Here is a 14,838-nt window from a genome sequence, read left to right on the forward strand (position 1 = left end):
TCCTTCCCAGTACAAGAATTGGCTTGGTAGTTTGGTTTGCCCTGTTCCCATCATGCACTGGGACAGGAACAGACTAATTTGCATATAGCCAAGTTCTGAGCTGGGATGGTGCAGTGAGCTAAAAAACGGTGATGGATCAAGCCATGATCTTTGGACTGGGTAAGAGTGGTCTGCTTAATTCAGGCCCTCTGTTCATCACCACCCCCTTTTCTGAATCATTTTGTCCACCATAAGAGTGGAAGGGTATACTCAGATGTGAGTCCCTTGCTCATTGCACCATCAGGATTCAAGCAAGCCGGGCCGACGACGCCTGAAATGGCAGAAACTGGTCCCCGGAAGCTTGTTTCCTTCCCAGTACAAGAATTGGCTTGGTAGTTTGGTTTGCCCTGTTCCCATCATGCACTGGGACAGGAACAGACTAATTTGCATATAGCCAAGTTCTGAGCTGGGATGGTGCAGTGAGCTAAAAAACGGTGATGGATCAAGCCCTGATCTTTGGACTGGGTAAGAGTGGTCTGCTTAATTCAGGCCCTCTGTTCATCACCACCCCCTTTTCTGAATCAGTGATATATCAGCATTTATAATTGTTCTCACACCAAGGAATATGAACATGTGAATAAAGAATCTCCAGATAATCCTGCATTTGCCATGAGAAGCTTTAAAGACTAAGTTGAAGGAAATGTAACATGATATGATGTGTTTACCAATCTTTCTTCATTTGGTGGTTTGTCACGGTATGATCAAACCGATATAACATATCTAAAGGCACTGCTGTATGTTTTCTCAGGAGTAGATTTGTTTCCTGAAACTTTAGGTGTTCTCCACAAACGGCAATCAATTCCTTCTGAATGTAGTTTACTTTTTTCATCCCTCTGCCAAGCAGTGGTACTGCCTCCCCTTTCATACAATATTTCATATCTGCACCAGTTTCACTTTTCCTTTTAAATTTATTTATTTATTTATTTATTTATTTATTTTTTACAATTTATTAAGCGCGAACAAATACCCGTAGGCGTCTTGGCGCTGATAGATTCCCTAGTAGTCTCTGGAGGCTCATAGTGATGTTAAAGTAAATTATTGATCGAAAAGCCAAGTCTTTAATCCTTTACGGAACTGGAGAAGTGAAGAGGACAACTTAATGTACTGTGGCAATATGTTCCATAGTTTAGATGCCACCACTATAAAGCGACGATCTCCCCATGAAACTGTTTTAGATCGAGGGACCACTAATTGGTTCAGGCTGGCCGATCGAAGATGTCTACCCGGTTTGTAAGGTATCAACTGATCCTTAAAAAAGAATGGGCCTTGGTCATGGAGTGATTTGTATATTATGCAAAGCGATTTAAATTTGATCCGATTACGGATCGTTAGCCAGTGGTATCTCTTGATGGTATCTGATATCGGGGAAAACTTGGGTGTTCTAGAAAGCAGCCGAGCTGCTGCATTCTGTACAGACTGAAGCTTGTTCGTTGTCCTGACTTGGGCATTTAAAAACAGACCGTTACAATAATCAAGAGATGATAACACTAAAGAGCTTATCAATGTTTTAGCGGCTGTGTCAGGCCGATACGGAATGATTTTCCTGATCATCCTTAGTTTGTAATGGGCCGTTGCCGCTACCTTATTGGCATGTGCCACAAAATTTAAGTCCACATCAAAAATTACTCCCAGGTTCCTAACCTTGAGAGCTGGGCTAGGGGGATCTCCCATGGCGGATGGCCACCAGGTTGTTGACCACTCTGGTCGGAGGGGTCCAAAGATAAGCACCTCCGTCTTATCGGAGTTAAGCTTAAGGCAATTAGATGCCATCCACTCTCCGATTGCAATCATTCCATGTTGGAAACTGTCAGCCACCTCAAGTCCATTATCTTTAATGGACAAAACCAGTTGGGTGTCATCAGCGTAGGAGGTTACGCTCATCCCATATGCTTTGATGACATTAGCAAGGTCCGACACATAGATATTAAATAGTGTCGGACTTAGGGATGAGCCTTGAGGAACCCCACACGGTAATGACAATTTGACGGATTGATATGGGCCCAGGGTGACTGCCTGGGATCTATCGGCCAGGAAGGATGCAATCAGATTTCTCGCTAGATGGTGAATGCCCATCTTTTCGACACGGTCGACCAGAATCTTATGATCGACCGTGTCGAAGGCCGCCGATAGGTCTAGCAGTACAAGTACTGCTATCCCTTCTTGGTCTCGAATTGCCCTGATGTCATCTGCAGCCTTAATTAAGGCAGTTTCAGTGCCATGATATCTTCGAAAGCCAAATTGGGATTCATCCAGTAGATGATGTTTCTTTACAAACTCGACTAACTGTTGATTCATGGTCTTTTCAATCACCTTGGCTAAGAATGGTAAACTCGCGATAGGCCTATAGTTCTGTAATTCGGCCTTATCTAAAGTTGATTTCTTCAACAAGGGCTTCACCAGCGTGTTTATTGAGGAATCGGGGAAAATTCCGGAGCCTAATATCAAATTGCAGACTGAGGTAATCACTGGGATAAGGGTATCCATCACTGGTGGAAGGACTGAAAATGGGCAAGGATCTAATATTGAACCAGTTTTGATAGAAGATACAATAGCTTTAGTCTGAACTTCAGTAATCGCCTTGAAGCTGCTCATGGCCTTGTCAGAGGCCAGATCAGGAGGAGCTAATGTTTTGGGATTTGGAGAAAAGGCCTGATAGATATCATTGACTTTTGAAAAAAAGAATTTGGCCAATGCATCCCAGAATGATTGAGATACAGGCGGGGTCAGATCAGGAGCATTACCGGATAAAGTTCTTGTGATATCATATAATTGTCTGCTTGAGTTTTTAGCTTTTTCTATTTTATGCGAGAAGAAAGATTTTTTAGCTTCGGTAATCATCGCTTTATAAACAGTCAGAGACTCTTTGTATTTGGCCTTATCCTCAGGAGCATAATTTTTTCGCCACTGCCTCTCCCTATTTCTATTCTGCTGTTTTTGCCTCCTTAGTTCCTCAGTGTACCATGGGGCAGATGGTGTGATTCTGTTCCTAGATAATGTTTTAGTTGGTACTAGCTTATTGGTGGCGTTGCCTAACCAGTCATAAAATTGTTGGGTAGCAGTGTTAGGATCCGAGGACAGCAGAGGACGAGTGCTGTCCAATAAATTAGTTAAATCAATCTGGTTTATATTTTTCCAAACTTTGATTGGTACTAAGGTGGGAGAAATAGCCTTTTTCACTAAGGTTTCCCTTATTGTCAATTTGCTGAATATGGCATGATGGTCAGTCCAGGGCATAGGTAAGATTTTAGAAATCTGCAAACCTTCCTCATTTGAAAAGAAGGCATCTAAAATGTGCCCAGCTTGGTGGGTCGGAGAGGTAATCATTTGTCTAAGCCCAAATATGTCCAGGTCCGCAATAAGGGCCTGTGTGTCCTTATCATCCTCTTGATCCAAATGAAAGTTCATGTCACCCAAAATTGAGAAAGATTCCTCCATAACTAGCGATTCCATTATTATACTTAGATTGTTTAAGAACGCAGTTCTTGTGCCAGGAGGTCGATATAAAAGTAATCCCTTAAAATTATGAAGGGCACTAAACATAATGCTAAACTGCAATGCCTCGCAAGCCGTGGTTGGGATAGATGTCGTTCTAATGGGAAAGCGTTCTCTGGCTATGATTGCCAGTCCCCCTCCTCGTTTCCGTACCCGTAAATGAATACTTTCATTACCAAAGTCACAGTTCTGTAAAGCTTTGTTCAGAAGCACATATATGACCAACCCAAGTTTTTTAACCCCTTCCATGCTCATGACGGAACGGTTCCGTCATGAGCGTCGGTTGAGCTGTGCTCATGACGGAACCGTTCCGTCATGAGCCCATAGGCTCATTAGAACCTTCAGCACAGCGCGAGAATTCGTGCCGCGCTGAAGGGGTTAAAGAAGGGCATATCTACATCTTCTGAAGTTATTGTCGTTACCAGTATTAAAATATCCTACCAAAATCTGATTTGTTTCTGGTCGCAGAATTGTTTATTCTCATTAGTCAAAAAAATCTATTACTTAACCTATGAACTTACTGATTAATTTTTAAAAGTGCAATTTACACACAATAAGAACATTATGATAATTTTTAATCATAATCGTACAAACGTTATCACATAACAAAAATAGAGATAACTGCACTTACTTGTATCCCCATCCAGTTATTGCTAGAATAAGAGCGAGAACTAAAATGGTGCCAGCAATTGCTCCAATAATTATATTTGTACTAATGATACCTGCAAAACATAAAAATTAACATGAACTAACACGTTATCTGAAAATTGGTTATACATTTTGGGAGAGGGGATCCCTAGACAACTTAATAAACAACTTGGTTAGGTCACAACACAGTTATTAGAGACTCTCTTTGCAACTCCAAATAGCGATAGCAGTCCACCCCTGGTAATGCACGTTAAGTTAAAGCAGGATCAAATATTCTAAAGTGAAGAAATAACATAGTAAAATTCTCAAACATATTTAGAAAAATAGAGAACAACCTAATGAGCAAAAAGACACATAGATCATTAGGATAGGTTAGGGGGAACTAAAGATATGACATTTTAACCCCTTGCATGCTCGTGACGGAACCTCCGGTCGGTGGTTACTGATTCTTCCATCCCCACAGTGGGCTTGACAACCTTACCCTGGAGTCTTTTGGTGATAGTGCAAGTTTCTCTCCAAGTGGGTGCACTGTCCCTGCTGGTACTTGTTTCCTCCTCCTCACTGGTGGTTGAACGTTCTTATGTCAGCCTTGCGGCTGAAGATCTAATTTTCTAGTTCTGGCTCACGGAGCCTAAAGTATATTTTTATCATTTTATTTGTCCACCCAAGTTATTTGATGTCAACAATAATTCATATTTTGAAAATTTTGTAGCAAATAAGTTTGAAGTGTTTTTCCTGCATTTTCCCAGGCAGAGAAAGGAAATACATATTTTAATCCCACCCAGGCCTGTCCATGGAACATCTAGGAAAGCTTACACTGTGAAAAAGATGTCAGGTATTATTTCACTGGGTGGCATATTTTCATATATTAGCACCCTACTATGTGGGATTACAAGGCACACTTTAGGGGGAACTTTAGAATATGATAGAAATTAGGTTTTTCCTTTATGGCAAAAACACTTTTCCCTGCCATGTATCACTGCAGGGCATTTAAACTGCAGTCCTGCGAGAGCACAAGCGTGCTTGTGATAGACATATATTTTGCAATGCATGTGGGTGGTGTAATTACACACCGCAACTCACATATAGGGGCTTATTTACATGCCCCTTGCACCATGTTTGCGTCATTTTTAACATGGGAAAAGTGATGTGCAGGTGGCGCAAGGGGCTTGTAAATAAGGCCCATAACACTTAATTTTCACACAATAGGTGAGTTTTCTGCTCCATCTACAGTATTCTTACAGGTCAGTTAAGAAGACCAATTCAGTGAAGCCAGTTTTAAAAATATATTTTTAGGACCAGAGCACACACACTTAGGCACTGAGTAGTAGTGTCACTATGCATAAAGTCCAAAATTTTAAACTGGGCAGTCATGCAAAATGTGCCACAATTAACACGTATCTGAATTTGAAGAAGACTACAATTAGATTTTACAGACAGGGATCATTGTCCCTTCCATACCTTTGATCGCCACTCTGACTCCACTAATCCAATTTTCCTTCCCTGCCTCCTGATTTTTAATTTCTGAAACATGTGAATCCTACTAGCCTAGCAAGTTAGTGAAGGTAAATAAATGGATTGGTAATGAGTCTACGCGAGCATCCCAGCTCATAACTGTCAAGGCAGAATTGTCAAAACTAATTATTTATATTTGTCAATATTTTTGAAAACACAAGGCTTCTTTGCCCCAAAAAGACAAAAAAAGATCAAAATAGTTCCACTGGAAGTGCTCTCCAAAGTATGGATTCATGAGTGGAAAAATCCTTCTATTCAGAAGTAATCTTTTCACTACTGGTGAATTTGAAGAATGTCTGTCTGAGGATCTCAGTCAGTGGTGCAGATGATATATATAGTTTAAGCGTATAGGGCCTTGTACATACAATGGAGCTATTTCAGTGCATTATAGGTAGCTACAGGAAGACCACGAAAGTAGGAATCACATGGAGGTTTAGATTTTAGTTCATCTGGACTTGCACAGAGGCATTCTCAATAAGGTGTAATTCACCTATTAACTCTGCAGGGTGATTGCGATAAATGGATTTACAATTGTCCAGTTGAAATGAGGTACATAAACGGAATCATGTTTCTTTATGAGTTGACAAGAAGTAGTTCAGGATTCTCTTCAATGTGTAGGTCTGAAAACATGCCTGAGTCAGTTTATTCTTTTGGGTATTAAGTAACAGTTCTGAATCAATGTTAATCCTTCTATGATAATGTGGGGTACCCAAAAAGTCTAAGATAACGAGAAATGTTGCCGATGTTATATTTCTAGAACTTCCCCAGTTTTCATATAATTCACATGCTACCCCTAGACCCATTTAGAGTCTTAAAAGCGACCAAGGGATACAGACATGTAGAGGAAGCTCAACAGTACTAACAAATAGAAGCATACCACTCGTTTAGCGCCACACACACACACACACACACACACACGCAGACACACGCATACACACACACACACACACACACACAAACTCACTAGAACCCAAGCGTAATGTCAGCGACAAAAGATGACAGCATTTTCCTGGATATGACCTTTTTATACATAAAAAAGCCAAGCAAGGGCTTTGCGAGGCACTTCGATCAGGTCAGGTCCAAACGTCTACTGAGTTACCCGCCTGTATAGGAATGCGGCAACAGGAGTCATAATAATTTGAACATCATTTTATTAACAAGGATTTATAATAGAAACAGAAATTATACTCCACAAACCTCTGGCGGCTACTGCTTCATTAATTTTTGATGTATCTTTATAGGGAAAATAAATACTGCAGTCATCCCCTGTCCAGAATCGGTCACAAATACATTTCACTTCATTGCTGCAAACCTGCAATATACACACAATTTCAAAAAGTACACAGATTTAAAAGATGAGATATCAGACCTGTAAACTCATATTTAGTGGTACAACAGAATAACCAGATATCACACATCTGATCACAAACATTTTCACAGAATACTCACAAATCTGAAAAGTAGTCATGACCTTGTATAAAGCTTTGGACGTAAAATTAATATATAAATTACCTGTAAATAGTATTTCTGTATCCTGATGCGTGTACTCTTTCTAGCACCAGTTTCAGCTTCAAAAACCTTTCCTATCTGTGAACGTTCCAAGAATTTGCCAGAAACAGTCACCCTGCCCAATATACAAAGCAGAGAAATGGCAATGGTGCACCAATAGATATGGCTCTAATTCCTTATATTTCTGAACATTTTGCTTTTTTAATAACTACTATGTTGCCATGTGACAAATATGTCCAACATTTTTAATGATGTGCCCCTCTCAATATCCCAATTGTGTTCATTTCTTTGAAGATTTGGGTAGAGTCGTGGCGGGCAGAGGGCAAGCACAGTTCTTCAAAAGTTCCACGGCGTGATTTTGCCAATTTATTTTGTGTGTGTGTTTTTTTTAAATGTTATGTAAATGTGTTTAGTAGTTTAAGTGTTTAAGGATTGGGGCCCTAGTTCATTCCATGTTCCACGAGGAGCACATATGTTGAGTGATCTCCAAGGTAGTACTATATTGTAGCTCCCTCATACCTTCGATTTTGCATCGAGGTAACGCCAGTCAATCTACCCCGTCCAGGTTTTAAAGGGGGTCAAAGGAATTAAATGTTGGGATGCCGTATCTGTGATATGGAATACTACTATTGGTATCAGATACAGGGGCCTGCTCAGACCATAAAGTAGGTTGGTAAAAGAAGCCTAGAGGAACAACACCCATCCCCCTTTTTCTGACCATGTGGCGCCTGGACAGTTAGGGTTTTGGATGCGCAGCCTACCCAGGGGATTCGAAGAATCATCTTAAACTCTGAAAATAGAGCATTAGTATGGCCCATCTTATTAGAGAGTGCATGTAGTACTTTGTTTTTCAGGGAGGACCAGTGCTCATAAACTCCCTGTTGTAAAGGGGGTACGTTGGTTAGAACAACAGTATATGGTGTAGTCTCTGGTGGAAGGTGTAAAAAGGTTGGCTCTGATAGATAGTTGTCTTTCTGTCTCCCATTGAGCTCCCTTATTTCCTCCCTGGTCTGTGGCCTAATGGATGTGAGTAATCCAGTGAGCTTTTGACAGTCCCTTCCAGGCTCTGTAGCCTTTCTTCTATGGCAGATAACTTGGTTAACACAGGTCTAATTAGGGATGAAAATATACCCTCTAATTTTTCCCACAAGACTGGCTGAATAATGTCGGGTCTCCCCCATTACAAGGGTGGCCCCTGTACTCTCTAGGGCCACTACTGTAGTGGCTAAACTCATGTTTTCTGGCTCTGTCCCTGTATTATTTTGCCTATAAAGCAAATTTTTGTGAGTATTAGATCCCTGCCCACGTCTTTTTTTTGATGGGTGCACCAAACCTTTACCCTGACTGATATTCATTTTTTGGCCTCTCTTTTGAACATTGGGTTTATTTATTATAACTTTGATAGATACTTTCTGAACAGTCACGGGTGGAACTGATGGCATCCGCGTGGTATCCTCTCCCCGGTGTCAGCAATGGGGCCTCTTTAAGTGGGTCAGGCTTTGGGGGTCCCGTTGGAGTAGTAGCTAGTACTTCTGAATAGTGAATTCATGGGCACAGAGGACCAACTTGTGGCTCAAGTGAAAGGCTACGTTCCGTTAGGGGGATTTCATGCCTTAGGACCGACTCAGCCCTGTGATGCACTCTGGGGGTAGAGGCCTCCCCAGAGTTTGGCTGATAATACAGGCTATGTGGCGTCCCCTCGGGACCCTCGACCCTCCAGGAATTCCTCTGTGGCTTTTAGCAATGTCCCATTGTGCAGGTAGGCAAGATTGGCAGCAGAGATGCAAAGAGAAGACTTCCGCGCCGCGGGGGGAGAGGCAGCGCTATAAGCGCGATGACCCTGCCTCCCCCTCGCTCCCGGCACTCACGGGAGCAGCGTGAAGAGTGATGCACTGCGGGGGTAGCAGTCCTCCCTAGAGTGTGGCTGGTAATACAGGCTATGCGGCGTGCCCTCGGGACCCTCGACCCTCCAGGAATTCCTCTGTGGCTTTTAGCAATGTCCCGTTGTGCAGGTAGGCAAGATTGGCAGCAGAGATGCAAAGATAAGGCTCTGGATTCACAACCTACAACGCACATCCAATATCCATGCCCAGCAGGCCCTTGGTCCATGAGGAATAGGCGTATTTATAGACCAGGGTAAAACTGTGATGCTATATCCACATATCCTGCTGGTTATGGCTAAAGGCCATGCTGAGGTTGCATTTACTTAAGCAGTGGAAATATCTTCGAAACATTAACTGAAAACGGCCAGTCCTTGCAACCATAATATCTGGTTAGCCATTGTGAACACTATATCAATAATAATACTCTGATTCCTAACCAAGTGAACTTGCATGGGAAAAGTTCGCAGGGCCTACAGCCAGATGTCAAGGAATCTTGTAATAGACATTACTCGAATGATCATGGGTTCATTTTGTGCTGTATTCATTCACATATAATAAGAAGTTATACATGGCCAAGAGGCAAAATCCAAGTAAGGCTTGAGCAAAAGTTGAGTGACGTTTTTGTATTTGAAAAAAATGCTCCAAAATGAATAGATAGACTCCATCAAATGGCTATGGGAGCTGTTCATAAAGATTGACAAGCGGGATGAGCCTGGGAGAACCTGACATGTGATGAATTGAGGGGGTGGCTCAAGGGGGTCCCAGTCATTGTGTGAGTTCCTGCAGCTGGAAAATAGCTAACAAACTTAAGGATCAAGCCTTAAATCACTATTGCGTGCAGCCTGTCAATGAGGATGCAAGACTGGTTGCATTTCATGTGGCTGAGAGTTCAAATAAAACCAGTTTCCCAACAAAAACCCCATAACATTTCCATCTCTATTTCTATCAAGAATGAGAGTGGTGTCAGACCCTGGGCTTCTGAAAGGATCACTCTAGTCTCTACATGATTCAGATTCAGGTTACCCCCCTTAAAAGACCGCAGTTGCAAAATAACAATATGCCCTGATTATTTGCTGGATATCACTGGTTGGCAATGGCACAATAATAAGAATGCTCACTTGGGTCAGTCAAGTGTTTTTCAACATGAGTCTTACTATAGCTTTTTCAGTATGGGGGAACAGACCCTGCACTCAAAGGACAACTTTTAGTGGGTTCATTACTAATTGTAGGCAATATTGCTAAATCCTCAAAGACTGTAATGTGACACATTTCTCCGGAAGGCCTATAATTCATTTTTCTATAGAACAAGGTTTAAAATTGTTCATGATTTTAATAAAGTTAAATCGATTTTTTTTCTGGGGTGCTTTTTGCCCATGATCTTTGCAGAAAAGCAATGCAATCGCTTGCAAGTTGCTGTGACTCCAATCTCTGTCTGCGGCGGGTCTTCTTGGCAATGACTTAATTGTCTTTTTTGACCACAGGCTCGAAGCCTCTATAAGCAACCCTAGGCTCGAAAATTTACAGACAGCCTGACATTCCCATAGATGTAGAGGCCCCCGCAGCCCCCACACTGTTGGGGCTCCACGGTTCCATGTTTTGGAGCCCCCCCCTCACTTCCCAATGCCATGTCATTGCATGCCTTGCAGAATGCATACAATGGCATAGACTAAGAAATCGGGAAACGCTCTGGAAAGTCAATCTACTTTCCCGATCAGGTCACCTGCAGCTTAGGGTGATGCCCAACCCTTTAGGGAGACTCCATTGAGCCCAAGACCAATGAATATCTGTGTGATGTGGGAAACGACAAGCCCCTCATCACATTTTGCAGGGGGGCATCATTTTGTGTTACACCACTGCATAGAAGCAGAAATGTTCTAGGGGGGAGAAAAAACTAGAGGCCCCAAAAAAACCTTCCAAAAACCACAGGTCAACAAGTGTGGACAATTTGGGGAAACAAATGAGGCAAAAACAAGCGAAAATCCAGCAATGCTGCAAATGAGCAGTGAGTGTAACACGCAAATTTGTGATTAATAGCAGTAGGTCAGTCCTGTATATTTTGAAAAAGAAAATAAAAAGTTATATTTTTCTATCTCTTGTTCTGTTAATTATGTGGTGCGGCCTTGAAATGTAGTGAGCTCAAAACTGCGGAACTGAAATCTTTGGACTCCTTATGAGCCATTAATTGAAGTATATAGGGCAGCCATCTCTTTGATTGTAATCAGTCCTGTTTATTTACCTATTTTTCTGGAAGAGATTGCTGCTGTGTAACGAGAAAGTAGTTTTCCCAAAGAAAAATCTAGACTGGAATATTTATTTCTATAAGAAAAGGGAGGAAAGAGAAAATACAAAAAATATCACTGTTGAAATACATGCAACCTTACAGATGCCGTGTGTCTCCACACGATGTTTGGAATGGTACGGAATTGCTAGTGGACATTTGGGACTCCTGGGTACGATACATCCCATTATCCTTAGTGGCCATTAGGTGACCTCAAGTGATAATGTCTACTGTGGCCAAAACAATGCAGCAGAAACCAAAGCATCACAGTTTCTCTATACACCAGCAGAGCAACACCAGTGATGAGCCACTGAGGGGGGAGAGCCACGCACAGGCAGCATGGAAAGCTAGTAGACATTTCCAATTCCTACCAGCTTCACTCTCCAGAAACTCTGAGCTACCTTCTCATAAAACAGAAAAAAATATAAAAGAGTAATTTTTGTGATAAAATATAATTTTCTCAAAATAAAAAAAACACTCTAAAAACCTTTTTAGGTTTAAAGGCAGATTTTAAATAACTCTCCTTCACAGGTAATCATCATTTCTAACTGTTTGAGAAGAAGATCATTAAAATTGATTTATCTGTCAGTATCTCAACTAAGGATGTAGGATCTTCACAACGGACACAAAACTCCAATTGGTTACAGTTGCCAAAATCTACCTTAAGGTTTTATTTCCTTTCCTTGACCCTTTTAATTTATCTGTACTTAAAGACCTAAGCTACTCTTAGGCTTTCTAATTAATAAAATTGCTAACCTCCTCTTTGATATTGGGAAGGGTTCTTCACTGTTTAAATATTGGAAAAGTCCTCAGTTTTTAATGAGAGCAGGGATAGACAGGGAAGATGTAAATACCAACACTTTTGGACCTAAGCCTAGTCCTCCGCTCCCTGAAAAAGGCAAGAACAGCTGAGTAATGACTCAGCTGAACAGTTCATTTGACATAACAACCTATTTGATGATCTTCCATTAAAGCGAGAGCTTTTTCACAGCACCAAGATCGCCATGTGGAAAATAGTATTGTATTAAGCTTTATTGTTTACGTACTTAAAATCGTTACAATATACTATCATTCCAATATTCTATAAAAAGTGAAAAAGTTAAAAACCCCCACAAGTTGCTACAAACTAGAAGAGAGTTAAAACATTAAAAACAGATATCCAAACAGGCAGTAAAGTACAGGTGTATAAAACTTAGAGGGGAGTTTTGTCAAAGTCTCTCTCGCTTGCTAGCTGGCTGGTTTCTTTTTGTCACTCGATTTTCTGTGTCAGTGCGGCCCGGATTGATTCTGTAAATTTCCCTTGCCGCGCGACTGTTTGAGCTGTTTTAGCAAAGAAACACAAGTCTGAGGCTTCTCTGCATCGTACAAGTCAGTGAGACCTGCAGATGGGAAGTACCAGTTGGTGCCACTCGCTAGCTAACTTTGGGCAGCAGCGCAGCAGATGGAGCCTGGATTCACGATGGTAACTACAAAGTCGACATGCGGATGAATTGTCCTTCCGGGCCCAGGCTTGGTTAAAGTCTGAGATGGGCAGTGCAAGAAGTCTCATGATTCCGGCTTCAGTGCTTGCTCAAAGTAAGGCTGTGGTTTTCCCTCTATGTAGGAAGTGTCCAGTGATGCGAGGTTGGGTTGATGGTGTAAGTGTTCCAGGTCTCTTTCGTAGGATATTTTCTTGACCTGTGTATTCACAGATCTTTTCCATGCAGTTACAGGAATGTTTAAGTTGTGCAGGTTTTGAACGTCTATTTCTAGCAATTTTATGGCTGCTGCCAGCTGAACCTGCCATGGAGATCAACCTTCTTTAAAGATTGTTTTAATGCGCGTTATCAGAAAGGAAAATAGTAATGGTAGATAATGGTGAATCGTCTTCTTTGTAATACAGAGTTCAGATTTTCCGATGTGTGTGTTATATGCTGTAAACACATGATTTATATGCTCTATATCTACTTTTATTAAACTCAATAAAAGTAAGTTTTAAAAAGAGGTGACTCGTGTTTAATCACTCTTCTATAACTGTCAGTGGACTTTGATACTGTCAACCACTCCATCCTCCTTAAAATCCACCTGAAATGTTTGCCTCGTCTCTCAAACACCAACACCAGATGTTCAAGCATCTCTTAAGCAAGGAGTGCTCAAGGCTCCGTTCTTTCTCCACGTCTCTTCAGGCTTCACATTGAGGGGTACATTTACTAACGTTTTGCACAGGTGCTCATGTGGTGCAACGCATTGTAAACCATTGCGCCTATTTAAAATGCATTATAAATGTCAGTAATGTTGGGAACTGCTTATGCGATGCGGCCTGTCACGAGCGAGGTTGTTTTGTCACAGCTCGTGACTGGCTCGTGTCGAGTGGGAATGTTGGGGAATGTGTTGTGTTTTAAATATGGTGGAACCTTGCTGTTGTGCTGTTGTGAGGGAGGGCGGCATTAACTGTCTGGACTTCATCGAGAGCAGACGCATAAATAAACCACGTCACTTAATTTGTGCTTCCTTTGCATCATTGGATCTTCCTACACTGGTGATGGGCAGGATTCGTTTTCCGCTATCTCTTTCTGCGAAGAAGAGGATTTTATCCCCTTTTCTACATTTCTTTTGCTTACTGGATGTAGCAGTGAAACGCCTATAAGGATTGCGGATTGACTATTTAAGGATTAAATTTGGTGTTGTGAAGGATTAATCTACCTTTGAGTATTTTTGCTTTTGCTGTAAATTTGAGGAAGTAGTCTTACCGCTTCGATGGCATTTTTTTTCAAGGAGATAGAAGTTCCATTGTGTCACTGTGTACTTGTGACTTGCACTTCACTCCGATCTGGAATGCTGGAATCCTGGATAAGCAGGCTTTCTTGTAAGCTGATGTATTGACGTCTTGCTTTGTCATCACGCAACGTGCTACGTTCTACTTCGTCATCATGCGACGTGGGCGCCATTTTCTTTGATGTCTTTGGTTCCCTAGCAACGCTTCTCGCATTGTTTTATTTCGAGGACATTTCCTTCTCATTACATTTCCATTACAACAAGGGAATTTTGTTTTGGATATTTACATCGGTGACACGCACACCGCGTGCCTCACACTATGGATTTTGGGGTAATTATTACATCGGTGACACGCACACCGCGTGCCTCATAGTTTTTTTTTTTTAAATTATTTTTTTATTTTAGTTCCACACTTCCAAAACATGGTAGACATTTAGCAATATATACTTTCCTTATATGGTTTTTACACAGTAATCATATATTATTTAATCCGCCTATCACACTGGGTCATATCATGAAACTTCCCCATCAAAAAAAAGAAAAAAATTAGCCCTAAAAAGACATAACTGTAGGTCTTTTTAACATTAATTAAACAATAGTGTAGCTGGTATAGTGCATTACTGCATTACTACTACAGTTATTATTCCATATACATCAATCTTTGTATTACAAAAACAAAATAAATCATCATTAATTATTCAGATGAGTCAAAAATTGTTC

General features: G+C 41.2%; 1 protein-coding gene across 2 annotated transcripts in view; it reads right to left on the bottom strand.

The window, feature by feature from the left end:
• ADAM22 (ADAM metallopeptidase domain 22) overlaps window positions 1-14,838 on the bottom strand; it is a 1,243,161-nt gene that overhangs the window by 154,575 nt on the left and 1,073,748 nt on the right. For both annotated transcript variants that reach the window (XM_078663588.1, XM_078663589.1), the window contains 2 exons: window positions 6,892-7,006; window positions 4,163-4,253 (listed from right to left, as the gene is read on the bottom strand). In XM_078663588.1, coding sequence (XP_078519714.1) covers window positions 4,163-4,253; window positions 6,892-7,006 — 206 coding nt within the window. The remainder of the gene's footprint in view (window positions 1-4,162; window positions 4,254-6,891; window positions 7,007-14,838) is intronic.

Source organism: Lissotriton helveticus, chromosome 10 (assembly GCF_964261635.1).
Source record: "Lissotriton helveticus chromosome 10, aLisHel1.1, whole genome shotgun sequence".
NCBI lineage: Eukaryota > Metazoa > Chordata > Amphibia > Caudata > Salamandridae > Lissotriton > Lissotriton helveticus.